We start from the raw sequence: 23,321 nt of genomic DNA, 5'->3' as shown, positions 1-23,321 counted from the left end.
CAAACGTGCAGCTAGGGGTGAAATCTGGAATCTTACCCTGCGCGGAGCTCCATAACCCTGGGTAGAAGGTACAACTTCATCCCCTTGAAGCTTAACACCTCCAAATGTCACAAGATTCATTAAAACTGCTGCCTGGAGGCTGGGGGTAGGCCCAAGGCCTTGCAGACCTTTCCCTGTAACTGTAAAGGGGTTAAATACACTTTGTGGTGTCTGTAATGTGTTGGTTATTCACACATCCAGCTAGGGGTGACATCTGAAATCTTACCCTGCGCCGAGCTCCATAACCCTGGGTAGAAGGTACAACTTCATCCCCTTGATGCTTAACACCTCCAAATGTCACAAGATTCATCAAAACTGGTGCCTGGATGCTGGAAGTAGGCCCAAGGCCTTGCAGGCCTTTTCCTGGAACCGCAAAAGAGAAAAATACACTGTGCTGAGTATGTAAAGTGCTTTCTTTTCAAACGTGCAGTAGGGGGGAAATCTGGAATCTTACCCGGCGCGGAGCTCCATAACTCTGGGTAGAAGAACAACTTAATCCCCTTGAAGCTTAACACCTCCAAATGTCCCAAGTTTCAGTAAAACTGGTGCCTGGATGCTGTAAGTAGGCCCAAGGCCTTGCAGGCCTTTTCCTGGAACTGCAGAGGAGTTAAATACACTTTGTTGAGTATATGAAGTGCTTTGTTTTCAAACCTCCAGCTAGGGGTGTAATCTGGAATCTTACCCTGCGCGGAGCTCCACAACCCTGGGTAGAAGGTACAACTTCTTCCCCTTGAAGCTTAACACCTCCAAATGTCGCAAGATTCACTAAAACTGCTGCCTGGAGACTAGAGGTAGGCCCAAGGCCTTGCAGACCTTTCCCTGTAACTGTAAAGGGGTTAAATACACTCTGTGGTGTCTGAGATGTGTTGGTTATTCACACATCCAGGCAGGGGTGATACCTGAAATCTTACCCTGCGCGGAGCTCCATAACCCTGGGTAGAAGGTACAACTTCATACCCTTTGAAAGTTAACACCTCCAAATGTCACAAGTATCAGTAAAACTGGTGCCTGGATGCTGTAAGTAGGCCCAAGGCCTTGCAGGCCTTTTCCTGGAACTGCAGAGGAGTTAAATACACTTTGCTGAGTATATGAAGTGCTTTGTTTTCAAACCTCCAGCTAGGGGTGTAATCTGGAATCTTACCCTGCGCGGAGCTCCACAACCCTGGGTAGAATGTACAACTTCATCCCCTTGAAGCTTAACACCTCCAAATGTCTCAAGATTCATCAAAACTGGTGCCTGGATGCTGGAAGTAGTCCCAATGCCTTGCAGGACTTTTCCTGTAACTGCAAAGTAGTTAAATACACTTTGCTGAGTATATGAAGTGCTTTGTTTTCAAACCTCCAGCTAGGGGTGTAATCTCGAATCTTACCCTGCGCGGAGCTCCATAACCCTGGGTAGAAGGTACAACTTCATCCCCTTGAAGCTTAACACCTCCAAATGTCACAAGATTCATTAAAACTGCTGCCTGGAGGCTGGAGGTAGGCCCAAGGCCTTGCAGACCTTTCCCTGTAACTGTAAAGGGGTTAAATACACTTTGTGGTGTCTGAGATGGGTTGGTTATTCACACATGCAGGCAGGGGTGATACCTGAAATCTTACCCTGCGCGGAGCTCCATAACCCTGGGTAGAAGGTACAACTTCATACCCTTTGAAAGTTAACACCTCCAAATGTCACAAGAATCAGTAAAACTGGTGCCTGGATGCTGTAAGTAGTCCCAATGCCTTGCAGGACTTTTCCTGTAACTGCAAAGTAGTTAAATACACTTTGCTGAGTATATGAAGTGCTTTGTTTTCAAACCTCCAGCTAGGGGTGTAATATGGAATCTTAATCTGCGCGGAGCTCCATAACCCTGGGTAGAAGGTACAACTTCATCCCCTTGAAGCTTAACACCTCCAAATGTCCCAAGTTTCAGTAAAACTGGTGCCTGGATGCTGTAAGTAGGCCCAAGGCCTTGCAGGCCTTTTCCTGGAACTGCAGAGGAGTTAAATACACTTTGTTGAGTATATGAAGTGCTTTGTTTTCAAACCTCCAGCTAGGGGTGTAATCTGGAATCTTACCCTGCGCGGAGCTCCACAACCCTGGGTAGAAGGTACAACTTCTTCCCCTTGAACCTTAACACCTCCAAATGTCGCAAGATTCACTAAAACTGCTGCCTGGAGACTAGAGGTAGGCCCAAGGCCTTGCAGACCTTTCCCTGTAACTGTAAAGGGGTTAAATACACTCTGTGGTGTCTGAGATGTGTTGGTTATTCACACATCCAGGCAGGGGTGATACCTGAAATATTACCCTGCGCGGAGCTCCATAACCCTGGGTAGAAGGTACAACTTCATACCCTTTGAAAGTTAACACCTCCAAATGTCACAAGTATCAGTAAAACTGGTGCCTGGATGCTGTAAGTAGGCCCAAGGCCTTGCAGGCCTTTTCCAGGAACTGCAGAGGAGTTAAATACACTTTGCTGAGTATATGAAGTGCTTTGTTTTCAAACCTCCAGCTAGGGGTGTAATCTGGAATCTTACCCTGCGCGGAGCTCCACAACCCTGGGTAGAAGGTACAACTTCATCCCCTTGAAGCTTAACACCTCCAAATGTCACAAGATTCATTAAAACTGCTGCCTGGAGGCTGGAGGTAGGCCCAAGGCCTTGCAGACCTTTCCCTGTAACTGTAAAGGGGTTAAATACACTTTGTGGTGTCTGTAATGTGTTGGTTATTCACACATCCAGCTAGGGGTGACATCTGAAATCTTACCCTGCGCGGAGCTCCATAACCCTGGGTAGAAGGGACAACTTCATCCCCTTGAAGCTTAACACCTCCAAATGTCACAAGATTCATCAAAACTGGTGCCTGGATGCTGGAAGTAGGCCCAAGGCCTTGCAGGCCTTTTCCTGGACCTGCAAAGGAGATAAATACACTGTGCTGAGTATGTAAAGTGCTTTATTTTCAAACGTGCAGCTACGGGTAAAATCTGGAATCTTACCCGGTGCGGAGCTCCATAACTCTGGGTAGAAGGTACAACTTCATCCCCTTGAAGCTTAACACCTCCAAATGTCACAAGATTCATTAAAACTGCTGCCTGGAGGCTTGAGGTAGGCCCAAGGCCTTGCAGACCTTTCCCTCTAACTGTAAAGGGGTTAAATAAACTTTGTGTTGTCTGAGATGTGTTGGTTATTCACACATCCAGGCAGGGGTGATACCTAAAATCTTACCCTGCGCGGAGCTCCATAACCCTGGGTAGAAGGTACAACTTCATACCCTTTGAAGGTTAACACCTCCAAATGTCACAAGTATCAGTACAACTGGTGCCTGGATGCTGGAAGTAGGCCCAAGGCCTTGCAGGCCTTTTCCTGTTACTCTAAATGAGTTAAATACACTTTGCTGAGTATGTAAAGTGCTTTCTTTTCAAACGTGCAGCTAGGGGTGAAATCTGGAATCTTACCCTGCGCGGAGCTCCATAACCCTGGGTAGAAGGTACAACTTCATCCCCTTGAAGCTTAACACCTCCAAATGTCACAAGATTCATTAAAACTGCTGCCTGGAGGCTGGGGGTAGGCCCAAGGCCTTGCAGACCTTTCCCTGTAACTGTAAAGGGGTTAAATACACTCTGTGGTGTCTGAGATGTGTTGGTTATTCACACATCCAGGCAGGGGTGATACCTGAAATCTTACCCTGCGCGGAGCTCCATAACCCTGGGTAGAAGGGACAACTTCATCCCCTTGAAGCTTAACACCTCCAAATGTCACAAGATTCATCAAAACTGGTGCCTGGTTGCTGGAAGTAGGCCCAAGGCCTTGCAGGACTTTTCCTGTAACTGCAAAGTAGTTAAATACACTTTGCTGAGTATTTGAAGTGCTTTGTTTTCAAACATCCAGCTATGGGTGAAATCTGGAATCTTACCCTGCGCAGAGCTCCATAACCCTGGGCAAAAGGTACAACTTCATCCCCTTGAAGCTTAACACCTCCAAATGTCACAAGATTCATTAAAACTGCTGCCTGGAGGCTGGAGGTAGGCCCAAGGCCTTGCAGACCTTTCCCTGTAACTGTAAAGGGGTTAAATACACTCTGTGGTGTCTGAGATGTGTTGGTTATTCACACATCCAGGCAGGGGTGATACCTGAAATCTTACCCTGCGCGGAGCTCCATAACCCTGGGTAGAAGGTACAACTTCATACCCTTTGAAAGTTAACACCTCCAAATGTCACAAGTATCAGTAAAACTGGTGCCTGGATGCTGTAAGTAGGCCCAAGGCCTTGCAGGCCTTTTCCTGGAACTGCAGAGGAGTTAAATACACTTTGCTGAGTATATGAAGTGCTTTGTTTTCAAACCTCCAGCTAGGGGTGTAATCTGGAATCTTACCCTGCGCGGAGCTCCACAACCCTGGGTAGAATGTACAACTTCATCCCCTTGAAGCTTAACACCTCCAAATGTCTCAAGATTCATCAAAACTGGTGCCTGGATGCTGGAAGTAGTCCCAATGCCTTGCAGGACTTTTCCTGTAACTGCAAAGTAGTTAAATACACTTTGCTGAGTATATGAAGTGCTTTGTTTTCAAACCTCCAGCTAGGGGTGTAATCTCGAATCTTACCCTGCGCGGAGCTCCATAACCCTGGGTAGAAGGTACAACTTCATCCCCTTGAAGCTTAACACCTCCAAATGTCACAAGATTCATTAAAACTGCTGCCTGGAGGCTGGAGGTAGGCCCAAGGCCTTGCAGACCTTTCCCTGTAACTGTAAAGGGGTTAAATACACTTTGTGGTGTCTGAGATGGGTTGGTTATTCACACATGCAGGCAGGGGTGATACCTGAAATCTTACCCTGCGCGGAGCTCCATAACCCTGGGTAGAAGGTACAACTTCATACCCTTTGAAAGTTAACACCTCCAAATGTCACAAGAATCAGTAAAACTGGTGCCTGGATGCTGTAAGTAGTCCCAATGCCTTGCAGGACTTTTCCTGTAACTGCAAAGTAGTTAAATACACTTTGCTGAGTATATGAAGTGCTTTGTTTTCAAACCTCCAGCTAGGGGTGTAATATGGAATCTTAATCTGCGCGGAGCTCCATAACCCTGGGTAGAAGGTACAACTTCATCCCCTTGAAGCTTAACACCTCCAAATGTCCCAAGTTTCAGTAAAACTGGTGCCTGGATGCTGTAAGTAGGCCCAAGGCCTTGCAGGCCTTTTCCTGGAACTGCAGAGGAGTTAAATACACTTTGTTGAGTATATGAAGTGCTTTGTTTTCAAACCTCCAGCTAGGGGTGTAATCTGGAATCTTACCCTGCGCGGAGCTCCACAACCCTGGGTAGAAGGTACAACTTCTTCCCCTTGAACCTTAACACCTCCAAATGTCGCAAGATTCACTAAAACTGCTGCCTGGAGACTAGAGGTAGGCCCAAGGCCTTGCAGACCTTTCCCTGTAACTGTAAAGGGGTTAAATACACTCTGTGGTGTCTGAGATGTGTTGGTTATTCACACATCCAGGCAGGGGTGATACCTGAAATCTTACCCTGCGCGGAGCTCCATAACCCTGGGTAGAAGGTACAACTTCATACCCTTTGAAAGTTAACACCTCCAAATGTCACAAGTATCAGTAAAACTGGTGCCTGGATGCTGTAAGTAGGCCCAAGGCCTTGCAGGCCTTTTCCAGGAACTGCAGAGGAGTTAAATACACTTTGCTGAGTATATGAAGTGCTTTGTTTTCAAACCTCCAGCTAAGGGTGTAATCTGGAATCTTACCCTGCGCGGAGCTCCACAACCCTGGGTAGAAGGTACAACTTCATCCCCTTGAAGCTTAACACCTCCAAATGTCACAAGATTCATTAAAACTGCTGCCTGGAGGCTGGAGGTAGGCCCAAGGCCTTGCAGACCTTTCCCTGTAACTGTAAAGGGGTTAAATACACTTTGTGGTGTCTGTAATGTGTTGGTTATTCACACATCCAGCTAGGGGTGACATCTGAAATCTTACCCTGCGCGGAGCTCCATAACCCTGGGTAGAAGGGACAACTTCATCCCCTTGAAGCTTAACACCTCCAAATGTCACAAGATTCATCAAAACTGGTGCCTGGATGCTGGAAGTAGGCCCAAGGCCTTGCAGGCCTTTTCCTGGACCTGCAAAGGAGATAAATACACTGTGCTGAGTATGTAAAGTGCTTTATTTTCAAACGTGCAGCTACGGGTAAAATCTGGAATCTTACCCGGTGCGGAGCTCCATAACTCTGGGTAGAAGGTACAACTTCATCCCCTTGAAGCTTAACACCTCCAAATGTCACAAGATTCATTAAAACTGCTGCCTGGAGGCTTGAGGTAGGCCCAAGGCCTTGCAGACCTTTCCCTCTAACTGTAAAGGGGTTAAATAAACTTTGTGTTGTCTGAGATGTGTTGGTTATTCACACATCCAGGCAGGGGTGATACCTAAAATCTTACCCTGCGCGGAGCTCCATAACCCTGGGTAGAAGGTACAACTTCATACCCTTTGAAGGTTAACACCTCCAAATGTCACAAGTATCAGTACAACTGGTGCCTGGATGCTGGAAGTAGGCCCAAGGCCTTGCAGGCCTTTTCCTGTTACTCTAAATGAGTTAAATACACTTTGCTGAGTATGTAAAGTGCTTTCTTTTCAAACGTGCAGCTAGGGGTGAAATCTGGAATCTTACCCTGCGCGGAGCTCCATAACCCTGGGTAGAAGGTACAACTTCATCCCCTTGAAGCTTAACACCTCCAAATGTCACAAGATTCATTAAAACTGCTGCCTGGAGGCTGGGGGTAGGCCCAAGGCCTTGCAGACCTTTCCCTGTAACTGTAAAGGGGTTAAATACACTCTGTGGTGTCTGAGATGTGTTGGTTATTCACACATCCAGGCAGGGGTGATACCTGAAATCTTACCCTGCGCGGAGCTCCATAACCCTGGGTAGAAGGGACAACTTCATCCCCTTGAAGCTTAACACCTCCAAATGTCACAAGATTCATCAAAACTGGTGCCTGGTTGCTGGAAGTAGGCCCAAGGCCTTGCAGGACTTTTCCTGTAACTGCAAAGTAGTTAAATACACTTTGCTGAGTATTTGAAGTGCTTTGTTTTCAAACATCCAGCTATGGGTGAAATCTGGAATCTTACCCTGCGCAGAGCTCCATAACCCTGGGCAAAAGGTACAACTTCATCCCCTTGAAGCTTAACACCTCCAAATGTCACAAGATTCATTAAAACTGCTGCCTGGAGGCTAGAGGTAAGCCCAAGGCCTTGCAGACCTTTCCCTGTAACTGTAAAGGGGATAAATACACTTTGTGGTGTCAGTAATGTGTTGGTTATTCACACATCCAGCTAGAGGTGACATCTGAAATCTTACCCTGCGCGGAGCTCCATAACCCTGGGTAGAAGGTACAACTTCATCCCCTTGAAGCTTAACACCTCCAAATGTCACAAGATTCATCAAAACTGGTGCCTGGATGCTGGAAGTAGTCCCAATGCCTTGCAGGACTTTTCCTGTAACTGCAAAGTAGTTAAATACACTTTGCTGAGTATATGAAGTGCTTTGTTTTCAAACCTCCAGCTAGGGGTGTAATCTGGAATCTTACCCTGCGCGGAGCTCCACAACCCTGGGTAGAAGGTACAACTTCATCCCCTTGAAGCTTAACACCTCCAAATGTCGCAAGATTCACTAAAACTGCTGCCTGGAGACTAGAGGTAGGCCCAAGGCCTTGCAGACCTTTCCCTGTAACTGTAAAGGGGTTAAATACACTCTGTGGTGTCTGAGATGTGTTGGTTATTCACACATCCAGGCAGGGGTGATACCTGAAATCTTACCCTGCGCGGAGCTCCATAACCCTGGGTAGAAGGTACAACTTCATACCCTTTGAAAGTTAACACCTCCAAATGTCACAAGTATCAGTAAAACTGGTGCCTGGATGCTGTAAGTAGGCCCAAGGCCTTGCAGGCCTTTTCCTGGAACTGCAGATGAGTTAATTACACTTTGCTGAGTATATGAAGTGCTTGGTTTTCAAACCTCCAGCTAGGGGTGTAATCTGGAATCTTACCCTGCGCGGAGCTCCACAACCCTGGGTAGAAGGTACAACTTCATCCCCTTGAAGCTTAACACCTCCAAATGTCTCAAGATTCATCAAAACTGGTGCCTGGATGCTGGAAGTAGCCCCAAGGCCTTGCAGGACTTTTCCTGTAACTGCAAAGTAGTTAAATACACTTTGCTGAGTATTTGAAGTGCTTTGTTTTCAAACATCCAGCTATGGGTGAAATCTGGAATCTTACCCTGCGCAGAGCTCCATAACCCTGGGCAAAAGGTACAACTTCATCCCCTTGAAGCTTAACACCTCCAAATGTCACAAGATTCATTAAAACTGCTGCCTGGAGGCTAGAGGTAAGCCCAAGGCCTTGCAGACCTTTCCCTGTAACTGTAAAGGGGATAAATACACTTTGTGGTGTCTGTAATGTGTTGGTTATTCACACATCCAGCTAGGGGTGACATCTGAAATCTTACCCTGCGCGGAGCTCCAAAACCCTGGGTAGAAGGGACAACTTCATCCCCTTGAAGCTTAACACCTCCAAATGTCACAAGATTCATCAAAACTGGTGCCTGGTTGCTGGAAGTAGCCCCAAGGCCTTGCAGGACTTTTCCTGTAACTGCAAAGTAGTTAAATACACTTTGCTGAGTATTTGAAGTGCTTTGTTTTCAAACATCCAGCTATGGGTGAAATCTGGAATCTTACCCTGCGCAGAGCTCCATAACCCTGGGCAAAAGGTACAACTTCATCCCCTTGAAGCTTAACACCTCCAAATGTCACAAGATTCATTAAAACTGCTGCCTGGAGGCTAGAGGTAAGCCCAAGGCCTTGCAGACCTTTCCCTGTAACTGTAAAGGGGATAAATACACTTTGTGGTGTCAGTAATGTGTTGGTTATTCACACATCCAGCTAGAGGTGACATCTGAAATCTTACCCTGCGCGGAGCTCCATAACCCTGGGTAGAAGGTACAACTTCATCCCCTTGAAGCTTAACACCTCCAAATGTCACAAGATTCATCAAAACTGGTGCCTGGATGCTGGAAGTAGTCCCAATGCCTTGCAGGACTTTTCCTGTAACTGCAAAGTAGTTAAATACACTTTGCTGAGTATATGAAGTGCTTTGTTTTCAAACCTCCAGCTAGGGGTGTAATCTCGAATCTTACCCTGCGCGGAGCTCCATAACCCTGGGTAGAAGGTACAACTTCATCCCCTTGAAGCTTAACACCTCCAAATGTCACAAGATTCAGTAAAACTGGTGCCTGGATGCTGTAAGTAGGCCCAAGGCCTTGCAGGCCTTTTCCTGGAACTGCAGAGGAGTTAAATACACTTTGTTGAGTATATGAAGTGCTTTGTTTTCAAACCTCCAGCTAGGGGTGTAATCTCGAATCTTACCCTGCGCGGAGCTCCATAACCCTGGGTAGAAGGTACAACTTCATCCCCTTGAAGCTTAACACCTCCTAATGTCACAAGATTCATTAAAACTGCTGCCGGGAGGCTGGAGGTAGGCCCAAGGCCTTGCAGACCTTTCCCTGTAACTGTACAGGGGTTAAATACACTCTGTTGTGTATGTGATTTGTTGGGTTTTCACACATCTAGGCAGGCAAGCATCACAAAAACAGGTGGCTGGAGACAGGCCCAAGGCCTTGTCCTGATGCTATAAAGGGGTGAAATACACTTTGACCATGTAAAGTGTTTTCTTATCAAACCTCCAGCCAGGGGTATAACCCGAAATCTTACCCTGCGCGGAGCTCCATAGCCAAGGTTAGTAGGAGCAACTGTATCCCTTTGAAGATGAACTCAACCAAATGTTACAATTATCACTAAACAGGCCCACAGCCTTGTGCTGATACTGTAACAGGGGTGAATCTCACCCTGCGCGGAGCTCCATAGCCCTGTGTAGAAATAGCCACTTTGTGCCTGCAGGCTAGAAATGGGCTTGGGACACTGAAGGCTAGAATCTGATAATGTAAAATACCTTTTGAATGAAGGTATTTTTTTTTTGGCAGACCTCCAGCTAAGGGGGAAAACCGGAAATGTTACCCGAATCGGAGCTCACCAGCCCTGGGTAGGAAAAGTGACTTTGTCCCCTTGAACCTAAAGAGTTGGTATAAAATCAATTTAAAAAAAAAAGTGTATATATAGTTTTTTTTTGCTTACCTCCAGCTAAGGGGGAAAACCGGAAATGTTACCCGAATCGGAGCTCCATAGCCTCGGGTAGAAACAGTGACTTTGTCCCCTTGAACCTAGAGAGTTAAAAAAAAAAAAAAAATGTTTATATATAGTAAAAAAAATACAATACAATAGAAATATGTGTTTGTAGGTTTTTTTTTTTTTTTTTGGGCCGACCTCCAGCTAAGGGGGGAAACCGGAAATGTTACCCGAATCGGAGCTCACCAGCCCTGGGTAGGAAAAGTGACTTTGTCCCCTTGAACCTGAAGAGTTAGTATACAATGAATTAAACAAAAAAAATTGTATATATCGTTTTTTTTTCTGTTTTGCTTACCTCCAGCAAGGGGGAAAACCGAAAATTTTACCCGAATCGGAGCTCCCCAGCCCTGGGTAGAAGTAGTGCCATTGTCCCCTTGAACCAAACTGTCCACACAGAAAAAAACTGAAACGGGTGCTTAAAGACCCACAGGGACCCGTAAACGGTCATGCTGGTTCGCCGCAAGAATCAGGATGCCACAGCCTCTTCCTATGGGCCTGCATGGGAACTCGACTTCATCGACCATTAAGCCCCCACGCAGTGGGGGCTTACAGAGCCTGGGCAGGAGACAAAGTTGGAGTTAGCGCGGCCGTTCCGCCGCCCGGCCATCTGGTCGCCAGGCTCACTGGGCCATCTGGTCACTGCACAACGGTGCGACCAGATGGCCCACTGAGCCATGCGACCAGATGGCCGATCGGCGGAACCGCCGCGTTAACTCCAACTTTGTCTCCCGCTCTGGTGCTGTAACCCCCCACTACGTGGGGGCTTAATAGTCGGCATAGGTCCCCCAGTCCAGGCCTCCAAGACGGCGGGCCCCTGGGCAGGGCTAAACCTGCCTTATCTCCCGAGTTTCGTCGCCCCAGGATAACGGGACCCTGGGGCGGTCTACACACGCCTTAGGTCCCCAGTCCAGGGCTCCATGACGGTGGGCCCCTGAACCGGGCTGAACCCGCCTTAGGTTACCAGTTCAGGGCTCCATGGTGGCGGTCCCCGGGGCCGGGCTAAGCACGCCTTATCTCTCCGGTTTCGGGGCCAAGGACAACGGGACCCTGGGGCGGGCTAAACACGCCTTATGGTCCCCAGTCCAGGGCTCCATGATGGCGGGCCCCTGGGCAGGGATAAACACGCCTTAGGTCCCCAGTCCAGGGCTCCATGATGGCGGAGCCCTGTGCCGTGCTAAACCTGCCTTATCTACCCAGTTTCGGGCCTCAGGATAAAGAGACCCTGGGGCGGGCTACACACGCCTTAGGTCCCCAGTCCATGGCTCCATGATGTAGGTCCCCTGAACCCGCCTTAGGTTACCAGTTTAGGGCTCTACGGTGGCGGACCCTGGGCCGGGCTGAACCCGCCTTCCCGAGCAGAGTGGCTGCGGAGCAAATCCCCGGGTTCCCTCCATCCTCCCCTCCCGACCGAGTGGGGGCCTAGATAGGAGCCCTGCGCTGCGGGAATAATAGTTCATAGACCCAGCTCTCACAAGACATGGTGGTCGGCTCTTAAAAGAGCCTTTGGGTTGTTTTGTCTTTTTTTTCCGTGGGCAAGTCGAGTGTTTAACCGCCGAATCCGTAGAGGGTGCGGCCCTGGCGCTTCAGGGCATAGACCACATCCATGGCGGTGACGGTCTTCCTCTTGGCGTGCTCGGTGTAGGTGACGGCGTCCCGGATCACGTTCTCCAGGAAAACCTTCAGCACTCCGCGGGTCTCCTCGTAGATGAGGCCGGAGATGCGCTTGACTCCGCCACGGCGCGCCAGGCGGCGAATGGCCGGCTTGGTGATGCCCTGGATGTTGTCCCGGAGCACCTTGCGGTGCCTCTTGGCGCCGCCTTTGCCGAGCCCCTTCCCTCCTTTGCCGCGTCCAGACATGTTCTCCTCTCGGTGCTGTGAGCAGAAGTGATAGCTCCAGCCCCCGCACCGGCTGATTATATGGAGGAGCTGCGGACCTGCGAGGGAGTCCAAGCGCCCGCCCTGTGAGGCGGGAGAGCCCGGCCCCGGCCCGCCCTCTGCAGGGAGCGGGGGCTGGAGAGGCCGTTGCCGTTTGAAAAAGAGCGGGCTCCCAGCCCGCCTTTGTCATGGGTTGGCTCAGCTGCTGCCGCCGGCGCACAGACCACAGTCAAACACACGCACACGCCTCCCTTCCCGGCCCCCACTTGTGACCGGCCCGCCTAACCCTCTCGTTCCGTGCCCCCCTCCCAATATGAACAGAAGCCTCGGACATTTCTAAAGGAGCCCAACACACGTTAACGGCCTCACCGGCACCACCCCGCTGTGTGTGGCCGCCTGCAACCCCGTAACACTGTCCACGTCTCGCGCCCAAGGCACCTCCCTTCCCGGCCCCCACTTGTGACCGCAGCCCGCCTAACCCTCTCGTTCGGTGCCCCCTCCCAATATGAACCGAAGCCTCGGACTTGTTTCAATGGAGCCCTACACCGGCACCACCCCGCTGTGTGACACCGCCTGCAACCCCGTAACACTGTCCAAGTCTCGCGCCCAAGGCACCCCTTTTCCCGGCCCCCACTTGTGACCGCGGCCCGCCTAACCCTCTCGTTCCGTGCCCCTCCCAATATGAACAGATGCTTAGGACATGTTTCAATGGAGCCCACACCGGCTCCTCCCCGCTGTGTGTGACTGCCTGCAACCCCGTAACACTGTCCACGTCTCGAGCCCAAGGCACCTCTCTTCCCGGCCCCTACTTGTGACCGCGGCCCGCCTAACCCTCTCTTTCGGCGCCCCCTCCCAATATGAACAGAAGCCTCGGACATGTTTAATGGAGCCCAACACACGTTAAAGGCCTCACCGGCACCACCCCGCTGTGTCTGGCCGCCTGCAATCCCGTAACGGTCCCCATCTCGCGCCCGGTTGTGTCGTCTGCCCCAAAAAGATGCCAAATAAATATAGGATTTTTATTAGAAAAAACATTATGGATATCGGACTCGAAGCTGGGCTTTGGGGACGGGGGCAACATTTATATGCAGGGCCGAGGGCTTGGAGTGTGTCCCACCTATGAAGCGACGGCGCGGGCGCTGCCGCATCTATGAAGCCGCCAGAGTAACACCTCGGCACGGATACGCTCTTTGATGGAGTCTGTGGATGGCCCTGAAAAGAGCCTTTGTGTTTAGGGTGTATTTCCACGGGGGTCTGCGGGCCTTTACTTGCTTGCTTTGCCCTGTGCCTTGTGGCTCTCGGTTTTCTTGGGCAGCAGCACGGCCTGGATGTTGGGCAGGACTCCTCCCTGGGCGATGGTGACTCGGCCCAGCAGCTTGTTCAGCTCCTCGTCGTTGCGGATGGCCAGCTGGAGGTGTCTGGGGATGATGCGGGTCTTCTTGTTGTCCCGGGCGGCGTTGCCAGCCAGCTCCAGGATCTCGGCGGTCAGGTACTCCAGCACTGCAGCCAGATAGACGGGGGCACCGGCGCCCACCCTCTCGGCGTAGCTTCCCTTACGGAGCAGTCTGTGCACACGGCCCACGGGGAACTGGAGCCCGGCTCTGGAAGAGCGTGTCTTGGCCTTGGCGCGGGCCTTTCCTCCCTGCTTTCCGCGTCCAGACATGGCGATCGATGTACAGTCTCAGTCACACAACAGCGAGAATGATACTGCTCTTTTTGCTGGACTCGGTAATATAAAGACTTCGGGTGCGTCTGATTGGTTGACAGCTAGTCGTTGATAGTACTTCTCATTGGAGGAAGGCGTGCTATGGTTTAGCCAATCAGTGTCCCAGAACCGCATTACAATAGGAAGTGGGGGCCCGGCCTATACCTGCCAATGAGAAGGGAGAGCCGGGAAGAAGCTGCTTTGCACGCCCTGGCTATAAATACAAGTGGGGCCGCCCAAACATGATTTCTCTCGGCTCCACAGCACGCGGTGAAAGATCCTCGACCATGCCTGAACCAGCCAAGTCCGCGCCGGCTCCCAAGAAGGGCTCCAAGAAAGCGCTTTCCAAGCCGCCCAAGAAGGACGGTAAGAAGCGCAAGAGGAGCAGGAAGGAAAGCTATGCCATCTACATTTACAAAGTGATGAAGCAGGTGCACCCGGACACCGGCATCTCTTCCAAGGCCATGGGCATCATGAACTCCTTCGTGAACGACATCTTTGAGCGCATCGCTGCAGAGTCTTCCAAACTGGCTCTCTACAACTCGCGGCGCACCATCACCTCACGGGAGATCCAGACCGCAGTCCGCCTTCTGCTGCCCGGAGAGCTGGCCAAGCACGCCGTGTCGGAGGGCACCAAGGCCGTCACCAAGTACACCAGCGCCAAGTAAGGCTTCCAGGCGCACCCCAACGAACACAACGGCTCTTTTAAGGGCCAACCACTTCCTCCCCTAAGAGCTAATGTAACCCTAGTATGACAGAAGAATATGTGTTTTTATAAGGGTAATGTTGAGCGCAGATAGCGCCGCTCTCCCGGGGTTTGCTGCACACCGAGGGACGATGGAGCAGGCAGCCCGTTTTGCCTCTTTCAATAAACATGTCTATATGAATGAGCCCTCCCTGGGACCAAGTGCCACCTATGCACTGTAATGTAACGATGACGTTATATAAACCTGCTGGCAATTCACACAGCTACTCCCGGGCAATTTGCTTTCCATGTTATGGGCGAGCAGCTTTAATGTGTGCCGGTTTAATTAGCGTTGTGTTTGTATTTCCAGACCCAGGGGAACGGCTACAATACGCCCCGGGGCAAACGCTACCGAAATCAGACACATGAACCCCATGTACCGGGAGCCCAGATGCCTCATAGCGCTGGCTTGTGACCAGCGGATCCCTGCCGCCATTAAATGATGGGCACATTGACGAGGTGTTTGTGCACTGTGAAGACGGAAGGCTCTGGTCACCCCCAGAGCCTGTATAAGTTGCCCAGTACTCGTGGTACTCTCAGAACCCGATGTACCGGGAGCACAGATGCCCAAAAGCGGTGGCTTGTGACCCGCGGATCCCTACCACAACCCTCTACCCAAACAACGCTTCAAATGAAGGGCACGTGGAAGAGGTGTTTGTGCACTGTGGACACCGAGTGCTCTGGTTTCCCCAGAAGCGGTATAAGTTGCCCGGTGCTCGTGGTATTCACAGCCCCTCCTCCCTAACCTGTAGGCCATGCCATGGCAGATAAGAGAAGCTCAAAGGTGACAGGGTGGTGGCCCTTAAAAGAGCCGTTGTGGTGGTTGTTCGGGTCGGTCTGTCTCCTTAGGCTCTCTCGCCTCGGATGCGACGGGCCAGCTGGATGTCCTTGGGCATGATGGTCACCCTCTTGGCGTGGATGGCGCACAGGTTGGTGTCCTCGAAGAGCCCGACCAGGTAGGCCTCGCTTGCCTCCTGCAGGGCCATGACGGCGGAGCTCTGGAAGCGCAGATCGGTCTTGAAGTCCTGGGCGATCTCCCTCACCAAGCGCTGGAAGGGCAGCTTGCGGATGAGGAGCTCGGTGGACTTCTGGTAGCGGCGGATCTCGCGGAGAGCCACGGTGCCGGGCCGGTAGCGGTGAGGCTTCTTGACTCCCCCGGTGGCAGGCGCGCTCTTGCGAGCTGCCTTGGTGGCCAGCTGCTTGCGGGGCGCTTTGCCGCCGGTGGACTTGCGGGCTGTCTGCTTGGTGCGGGCCATGGCGGGAGCGGTCTCTCTCAGCGACGAGCGAGGAAGAATGGCGTCTACCGGGGAAAGAGCTCTATTTATGCCCTCACAGACGGAGGGCTGCTCTGGTTGGCTGAAGAGACCGCCCTACGTTCGAAAATAGCCCGCGGTGTACAACGATTGGTTACTGAACGGGAGGCTGCAGCCTAGCTGTCCAATGAGCTGTGGATAAAAGAGAAGCCTCCGGTTGAATGACGTGAGTTGGAGCCGGAGCCGGAGCCCGCGCCTCGGCCAGCCTTTGTCTCCGTGTCCGTCCATCCACTACTAGTCACGCCGACGACTCGACCCCGGTCCCCCGGGAGAGGAGCCCGAGATGTCATAAGCACACTGCCCTTATCACCCTGGAACACTCCCCCGTTACCTGCGCTCGAGTCTGCCCGGGTACAGTGAAAGCACCAACACACACACACACACACGTTTATAATAAACCCCGGTCTTATGACTCCCAGACCCCCTTCTTACCCGCCCCTGCTCACCCTGGAACACTCCCCCGTTACCTGCTGCTCGATTGAAAGAGCACAATCCTCTGCTTTATGCAGACACTACATCGAGTCTGCCCGGGTACAGTGAAAGCACCGAGACACACACGTTATTGCACATGCATTATAAACGGAGGTCTTATAACTCCCAGACCCCCTTATTGTCTATGTTATACCGATTTCAATCCACGCAGCCCCGAAAGAGCCGTTTATATGGCCAAGATCACACGCGGCACTCGCGCGTGGAAAGGTGCCCTATGGATGCATTGTGCGGTTTATTTTTGAGAAGTGGGGCATTGGGTGGGTGCAAAGGTGGGGATGAACACGCTCTCTTCTAGACAGGGTGGTGGCCCTTAAAAGAGCCGTTGTGTTTGCAGTGTCTCGGTGCAAGCCCTTACTTCTTCTTGGGCGCTGCCTTTTTGGGCTTCGCTGCTTTGGGCTTGGCTGCCTTGGGTTTGACTACCTTGGCAGGGCTTTTCTTGGCTACTTTGGGCTTCGCCGCCTTGGCTTTCGCTGGGCTCTTGGCAGCCTTCTTGGCGGGGGCAGCCTTGGGCTTCTTGGGGCTCTTGGCTGCTGCTGGCTTCTTGACCTTCTTCGGGCTCTTCTTGACCCCCGCGGGAGCCTTTTTGGGCTTCTTGGCGGCAGGGGCTGCTTTCTTGGCGGCTGGCTTCTTGGTCTTGGAGGCTGACTTCTTGGCCGCCTTCTTACCTTCCAGCTGCTTCTTATTCACCTTGAAGGATCCGGAGGCCCCGGTGCCCTTCAGCTGAGCTAGGGCGCCTTTGCTGACCAGGCTCTTGAGGGAGACCTTGACGCGGCTCTTGTTCTTGTCCGCATCGTAGCCGGCGGCGGTCAGCGCCTTCTTCAGGGCCACCAGGGAGACTCCCTTCCTCTCGGCCGAGGCGGTCACGCACTTCAGGATGAGATCGGACACGCTGGGACCGGAAGGCTTCTTGGCCTTGGAGGCCCCCGCTGCTTTCTTCTGCTTCTTCTTGGGGGCGACCTCAGCGGGAGGAGCCGCGGCGGCTGGAGCGGTTTCTGCCATTGCTATGCAAGTCTCGACGCTGACGCTGTCACAGAACGGAAATGTACCTCGGCCCGAGCCCCGTGCATATATAGGGAGGAGCCAGCCCCTGATTGGTCCCGAGGAGAGAGGGCTGTGCGAGGCGCACTCGGCTCTCTGCTCCGAGCTGACATTTGTGTTTCCTACCATCGGAGTTTCAAAGTTTTAAACCACAATCCGTTAAACACACGCTCCCGTGCACACATGAAAAGAAGCCCAGCTTCAGCCCCTTCCCGTGCCCGCCCCCGTTTCAGCCGACCCCGTCCACAGAGGCTTGCAATCCGCCGTGAATCTCTGCCCTCCCCCGGTGGCTGACGCCTCCGTGACCGGAATCCCGGGCTCCGGGACCCTTTTCCCCGGTCCACCCTCGCGCTCTGAGGCCGGGAGCGGCGGCCCGCGGGCGGGAGGGGCCTCCTGCAGGGAGCGGGCCAAGTGGAGTCACCATGGGGCTCCGGGGGCCGCGGGGAGCGCCTCCTGCACCGGGCCGAAGTAACACAGGGCTCCGCCGGCCGAGCGCGGGGAGCGGAGACAACGCCAGAGAGACCCGGCCCCCCGGGGGCCAGGGGGGCCCTCGCCGCGCGCCTGCACCCTCGGCTGTGGCACCCAAGGCTCCGGGGCAGCCGGGGGGACTTTCACAAGCAGCGGGGCACGGTCCGGCATCAAGACTCACGGGCATCACAAGGCGGCTGCGCGCTGGTAGCTTCACATGCAGGCCGAGGGCATTCACTGCCAAGCACCGAGCTGGACGAGACGGGGGCACAGTAAACATAATAAACACACAGTGACACCATAGAGGCAGGCGGCCGAGTCAGACCTACATGCTTAATGGCACCCAGAGTGAGAGCAGAGGGTGTGAATGCACCTGAAACGGTGACCCCAGTACCTGCACGGAGGCCCTCTGCTGAGCTGATTTTCACAGCTGGAGTTAGGTTTACATCTCAGGTGACATCTTTGGACGGGACCCGACCATAACAACGCGGTCAAAACACCGCTGTACATTTCGATCGCTGCATTTACAACGCAAGTCTTCTCCACGACTTGCACGGGAGGGCGCACTAGACTAAGGAATAGTGCGATTTGCAATTCCAACACCTTCCCTACCTTACTTAGGCTGGAGTTGGAATAGTAAATCATACTATTCCTGAGTGTAGAGCGCCCTCCCGCGCAAGTCGTGGAAAGCCCCTAAAACAGCAATGTAATGTACCGCAATCTGATTGTTACAACATACATCCCACACTACAGAGTGAGGCCTTTGACTATCACTGTTGTATTGAGCTCGATGGCTGGGGTGGGGACCACTCCTGAATCAAATGGGATGTCAAGAGTGCGACCTGTGCCCACAAATCAGATTCTGCGCATGGCAGCCTGATTGAGGTCTAATTACAGGGTTTCGCCTTATATGTAGGTAGAAGGAAACACAAAGAAAACACTTCACATAGTCCAAAACGTACATGAACACCATTCACAGTTTCAGATCTTACCCTTCAGGTACCCAGGCCCATTCCTAGCTTCCAGGAACCTGTTCTAGTAATATATCTGACACAATGAGGTTTCCAGAATCAAGGGGACAAAGTCAGTCCTTCTACCCCGAGATATGGAGCTCCGCACAGGGAAAGATTTCACGCCTTTCCCTGGGATGGAGGTGTAAGAATAAAATACTTCACATGGACCAAAACTGCACAAAAAAACAGTCACCATATCAGAATAGAGCCTTCAGGGCACTGGGGCATTTCTAGCCTCCAGGGACCTGCTTTAGTGATATTTGTGACATTATGGGGTTTTCCGATTCAAGGGCACTAAGTCACTCCTTCTACCCAGGGATTTGGAGCTCCACGCAGGGCAAGATTCAACATTTCCCTCACGGGTGGAGGTGAAGAAATGAAAACACTTCACCTAGCCTAAAAGGTACATGCACCCATTTGAAATATCATGCCTTGGCCTGCAGAGACATGGGCACATTTCTATTCACCAAACACACGTTTTAGTGATAATTGTGAAATTATGATGTGCTCAGCTGCAAGGGGACAATGGCACTCCTTCTACCCAGAACTACGGAGCTCGGCATAGGGTAAGATTGCAGCCTTTCCCCTTGGATTTGAGGGAAGCGTTTTACCTCTCCGCCTGCATCCAAGGGGAAAACCTGCAATCTCCCCCTGCGCGTAGTTCCATAGCCCTGGGTAGAAGGAGCAACTGTATCCCTTTGAAGATTAACATCTCCAAATGTTACATGTGTCACAAAAAATGGTGCCTGGAGGTTAGAAATAGGCCAAAGGCATTGCATGCCTTTCCTGATAATGCAAAGGGGTGAAATACACTTCATTGGGCATGTGAAGTGTTTTGTTTTCACACCTCCAGCCAGGGGTGAAACCTGAAATCTTACCCTGCGCTGAGCTCCATATCCCTGGGTAGTAGGTGCCAGTTCATCCCCTTGAAGTTGAAAACCTGCATATGTCACAAGCATCAGTAAAACTGGTGCCCGGAGCCAGGAAACAAGCACAAGGCCTTGCAGGCCTTGTCCTGATACTGTAAAGGGGTGCACTTCACTTTATTGACCATGTGAAGGGTTTTCTTTTCACACCTCTAGCCAGGGGAATAACCAGAAATCTTACCCTGCGCGGAGCTCCTTAACCCTGGGTAGAAGGTGTGACTTACTCCCCTTGAAGCTTAACACCACCAAATGTCACAGATATCAGTAAAATTGGTGCCTGAAGGCTGGAAGTAGGCCCAAGGCCTTGCAGGCCTTTTCCTGTTACTGCAAAGGAGTTAAATACACTTTGCTGAGTATGTAAAGTGCTTTCGTTTCAAACGTGCAGCTAGGGGTGAAATCTGTAATCTTACCCTGCGCTGAGCTCCATAACCCTGGGTAGAAGGTGCGTCTTCATCCCCTTGAAGTTGAACACCTACAAATGTCACAACTATCAGTACAACTGATGCCTGGAGGCTGGAAGTAGGCCCAAGGCCTTGCAGGCCTTTCCTGATACTGTGAAGGAGTGAAATACACTGTATTGGGCATGTGAAGTGTTTTGCTTTAACACCTCCAGCAGGGGTGAAACCTGAAATCTTACCCTGCGCTGAGCTCCATGACCCTGGGTAGACAGTGTGACTTCATACCCTTGTAGCCTAACAACCCCAAATGACTTAGGTATCGGTAAAACTGGTGCCAGAAGGCTGGAAACACACCCAGGGCCTTGCAGGCCTAGCTCCGACACTGTAAAGGAGTTAAATGCACTTTGGTGTGTATGGTAAGTGTTCTATTTTCACACCTCCAGCCTGGGGTGAAACCTGAAATCTTACCCTGCGCGGAGCTCCATTACACTGGGTAGAAGGTGCGACTACATCCCCTTGAAGCTGAACACCTCCAAATGTCACAAGTTTTAAAAACACAGGTGCCTGGAGGCTGGAAACAGGCAAAAGGCCATGTTTTGATACTGTAAAGGAGTGAAGTACACTTTATTGAGCATGTGAAGTGTTGTGCTTTATCAGCTCCAGCAAGAGGAATAACCTGAAATCTTACCCTGCGCTGAGCTCCTTAACCCTGGGTAGAAGGTGTGACTACTTCCCCTTGAAGCTTAACACCACTAAATGTCACAGGTATCAGTACAATTGGTGCCTGGATGCTGTAAGTAGTCCCAATGCCTTGCAGGACTTTTCCTGTAACTGCAAAGTAGTTAAATACACTTTGCTGAGTATATGAAGTGCTTTGTTTTCAAACCTTCAGCTAGGGGTGTAATATGGAATCTTAATCTGCGCGGAGCTCCATAACCCTGGGTAGAAGGTACAACTTCATCCCCTTGAAGCTTAACACCTCCAAATGTCCCAAGTTTCAGTAAAACTGGTGCCTGGATGCTGTAAGTAGGCCCAAGGCCTTGCAGGCCTTTTCCTGGAACTGCAGAGGAGTTAAATACACTTTGTTGAGTATATGAAGTGCTTTGTTTTCAAACCTCCAGCTAGGGGTGTAATCTGGAATCTTACCCTGCGCGGAGCTCCACAACCCTGGGTAGAAGGTACAACTTCTTCCCCTTGAACCTTAACACCTCCAAATGTCGCAAGATTCACTAAAACTGCTGCCTGGAGACTAGAGGTAGGCCCAAGGCCTTGCAGACCTTTCCCTGTAACTGTAAAGGGGTTAAATACACTCTGTGGTGTCTGAGATGTGTTGGTTATTCACACATCCAGGCAGGGGTGATACCTGAAATCTTACCCTGCGCGGAGCTCCATAACCCTGGGTAGAAGGTACAACTTCATACCCTTTGAAAGTTAACACCTCCAAATGTCACAAGTATCAGTAAAACTGGTGCCTGGATGCTGTAAGTAGGCCCAAGGCCTTGCAGGCCTTTTCCAGGAACTGCAGAGGAGTTAAATACACTTTGCTGAGTATATGAAGTGCTTTGTTTTCAAACCTCCAGCTAGGGGTGTAATCTGGAATCTTACCCTGCGCGGAGCTCCACAACCCTGGGTAGAAGGTACAACTTCATCCCCTTGAAGCTTAACACCTCCAAATGTCACAAGATTCATTAAAACTGCTGCCTGGAGGCTGGAGGTAGGCCCAAGGCCTTGCAGACCTTTCCCTGTAACTGTAAAGGGGTTAAATACACTTTGAGGTGTCTGTAATGTGTTGGTTATTCACACATCCAGCTAGGGGTGACATCTGAAATCTTACCCTGCGCGGAGCTCCATAACCCTGGGTAGAAGGGACAACTTCATCCCCTTGAAGCTTAACACCTCCAAATGTCACAAGATTCATCAAAACTGGTGCCTGGATGCTGGAAGTAGGCCCAAGGCCTTGCAGGCCTTTTCCTGGACCTGCAAAGGAGATAAATACACTGTGCTGAGTATGTAAAGTGCTTTATTTTCAAACGTGCAGCTAAGGGTAAAATCTGGAATCTTACCCGGTGCGGAGCTCCATAACTCTGGGTAGAAGGTACAACTTCATCCCCTTGAAGCTTAACACCTCCAAATGTCACAAGATTCATTAAAACTGCTGCCAGGAGGCTTGAGGTAGGCCCAAGGCCTTGCAGACCTTTCCCTCTAACTGTAAAGGGGTTAAATAAACTTTGTGTTGTCTGAGATGTGTTGGTTATTCACACATCCAGGCAGGGGTGATACCTAAAATCTTACCCTGCGCGGAGCTCCATAACCCTGGGTAGAAGGTACAACTTCATACCCTTTGAAAGTTAACACCTCCAAATGTCACAAGTATCAGTACAACTGGTGCCTGGATGCTGGAAGTAGGCCCAAGGCCTTGCAGGCCTTTTCCTGTTACTCTAAATGAGTTAAATACACTTTGCTGAGTATGTAAAGTGCTTTCTTTTCAAACGTGCAGCTAGGGGTGAAATCTGGAATCTTACCCTGCGCGGAGCTCCATAACCCTGGGTAGAAGGTACAACTTCATCCCCTTGAAGCTTAACACCTCCAAATGTCACAAGATTCATTAAAACTGCTGCCTGGAGGCTGGGGGTAGGCCCAAGGCCTTGCAGACCTTTCCCTGTAACTGTAAAGGGGTTAAATACACTTTGTGGTGTCTGTAATGTGTTGGTTATTCACACATCCAGCTAGGGGTGACATCTGAAATCTTACCCTGCGCCGAGCTCCATAACCCTGGGTAGAAGGTACAACTTCATCCCCTTGATGCTTAACACCTCCAAATGTCACAAGATTCATCAAAACTGGTGCCTGGATGCTGGAAGTAGGCCCAAGGCCTTGCAGGCCTTTTCCTGGAACCGCAAAAGAGAAAAATACACTGTGCTGAGTATGTAAAGTGCTTTCTTTTCAAACGTGCAGTAGGGGGGAAATCTGGAATCTTACCCGGCGCGGAGCTCCATAACTCTGGGTAGAAGAACAACTTAATCCCCTTGAAGCTTAACACCTCCAAATGTCCCAAGTTTCAGTAAAACTGGTGCCTGGATGCTGTAAGTAGGCCCAAGGC

General features: G+C 51.1%; 5 protein-coding genes across 5 annotated transcripts; 1 reads left to right on the top strand and 4 right to left on the bottom strand.

The window, feature by feature from the left end:
• Positions 1-11,755: 11,755 nt before the first annotated feature.
• Positions 11,756-12,122, bottom strand: LOC147663922 (histone H4). The gene has a single exon (XM_086950042.1). The coding sequence runs from the start codon at positions 12,103-12,105 to the stop codon at positions 11,794-11,796; it is 312 nt and encodes a 103-aa protein (XP_086806168.1). The 5' UTR covers positions 12,106-12,122; the 3' UTR covers positions 11,756-11,793.
• Positions 12,123-13,363: 1,241 nt separating this feature from the next.
• On the bottom strand, positions 13,364-13,786 carry LOC147663921 (histone H2A type 2-C-like). Its single transcript, XM_086950086.1, has one exon. The coding sequence runs from the start codon at positions 13,784-13,786 to the stop codon at positions 13,388-13,390; it is 399 nt and encodes a 132-aa protein (XP_086806212.1). The 3' UTR covers positions 13,364-13,387.
• A 314-nt stretch (positions 13,787-14,100) lies between these two features.
• Positions 14,101-14,549, top strand: LOC147663920 (histone H2B 1.2-like). The gene has a single exon (XM_086950070.1). The coding sequence runs from the start codon at positions 14,116-14,118 to the stop codon at positions 14,494-14,496; it is 381 nt and encodes a 126-aa protein (XP_086806196.1). The 5' UTR covers positions 14,101-14,115; the 3' UTR covers positions 14,497-14,549.
• An 869-nt stretch (positions 14,550-15,418) lies between these two features.
• LOC147663919 (histone H3-like) lies at positions 15,419-16,456 on the bottom strand. Its single transcript, XM_086950093.1, has 2 exons — positions 16,445-16,456; positions 15,419-15,943 (listed from the first exon to the last, which is right to left on the bottom strand). The coding sequence occupies exons 1-2, from the start codon at positions 16,454-16,456 to the stop codon at positions 15,419-15,421; spliced, it is 537 nt and encodes a 178-aa protein (XP_086806219.1).
• A 223-nt stretch (positions 16,457-16,679) lies between these two features.
• Positions 16,680-17,403, bottom strand: LOC147663918 (histone H1.01-like). Its single transcript, XM_086950089.1, has one exon. The coding sequence runs from the start codon at positions 17,375-17,377 to the stop codon at positions 16,730-16,732; it is 648 nt and encodes a 215-aa protein (XP_086806215.1). The 5' UTR covers positions 17,378-17,403; the 3' UTR covers positions 16,680-16,729.
• Positions 17,404-23,321: the final 5,918 nt, after the last annotated feature.

This window comes from Lissotriton vulgaris, unplaced genomic scaffold (genome assembly GCF_964263255.1).
Source record: "Lissotriton vulgaris unplaced genomic scaffold, aLisVul1.2 SCAFFOLD_728, whole genome shotgun sequence".
NCBI lineage: Eukaryota > Metazoa > Chordata > Amphibia > Caudata > Salamandridae > Lissotriton > Lissotriton vulgaris.
This window is presented reverse-complemented; position numbering and strand designations above follow the sequence as displayed.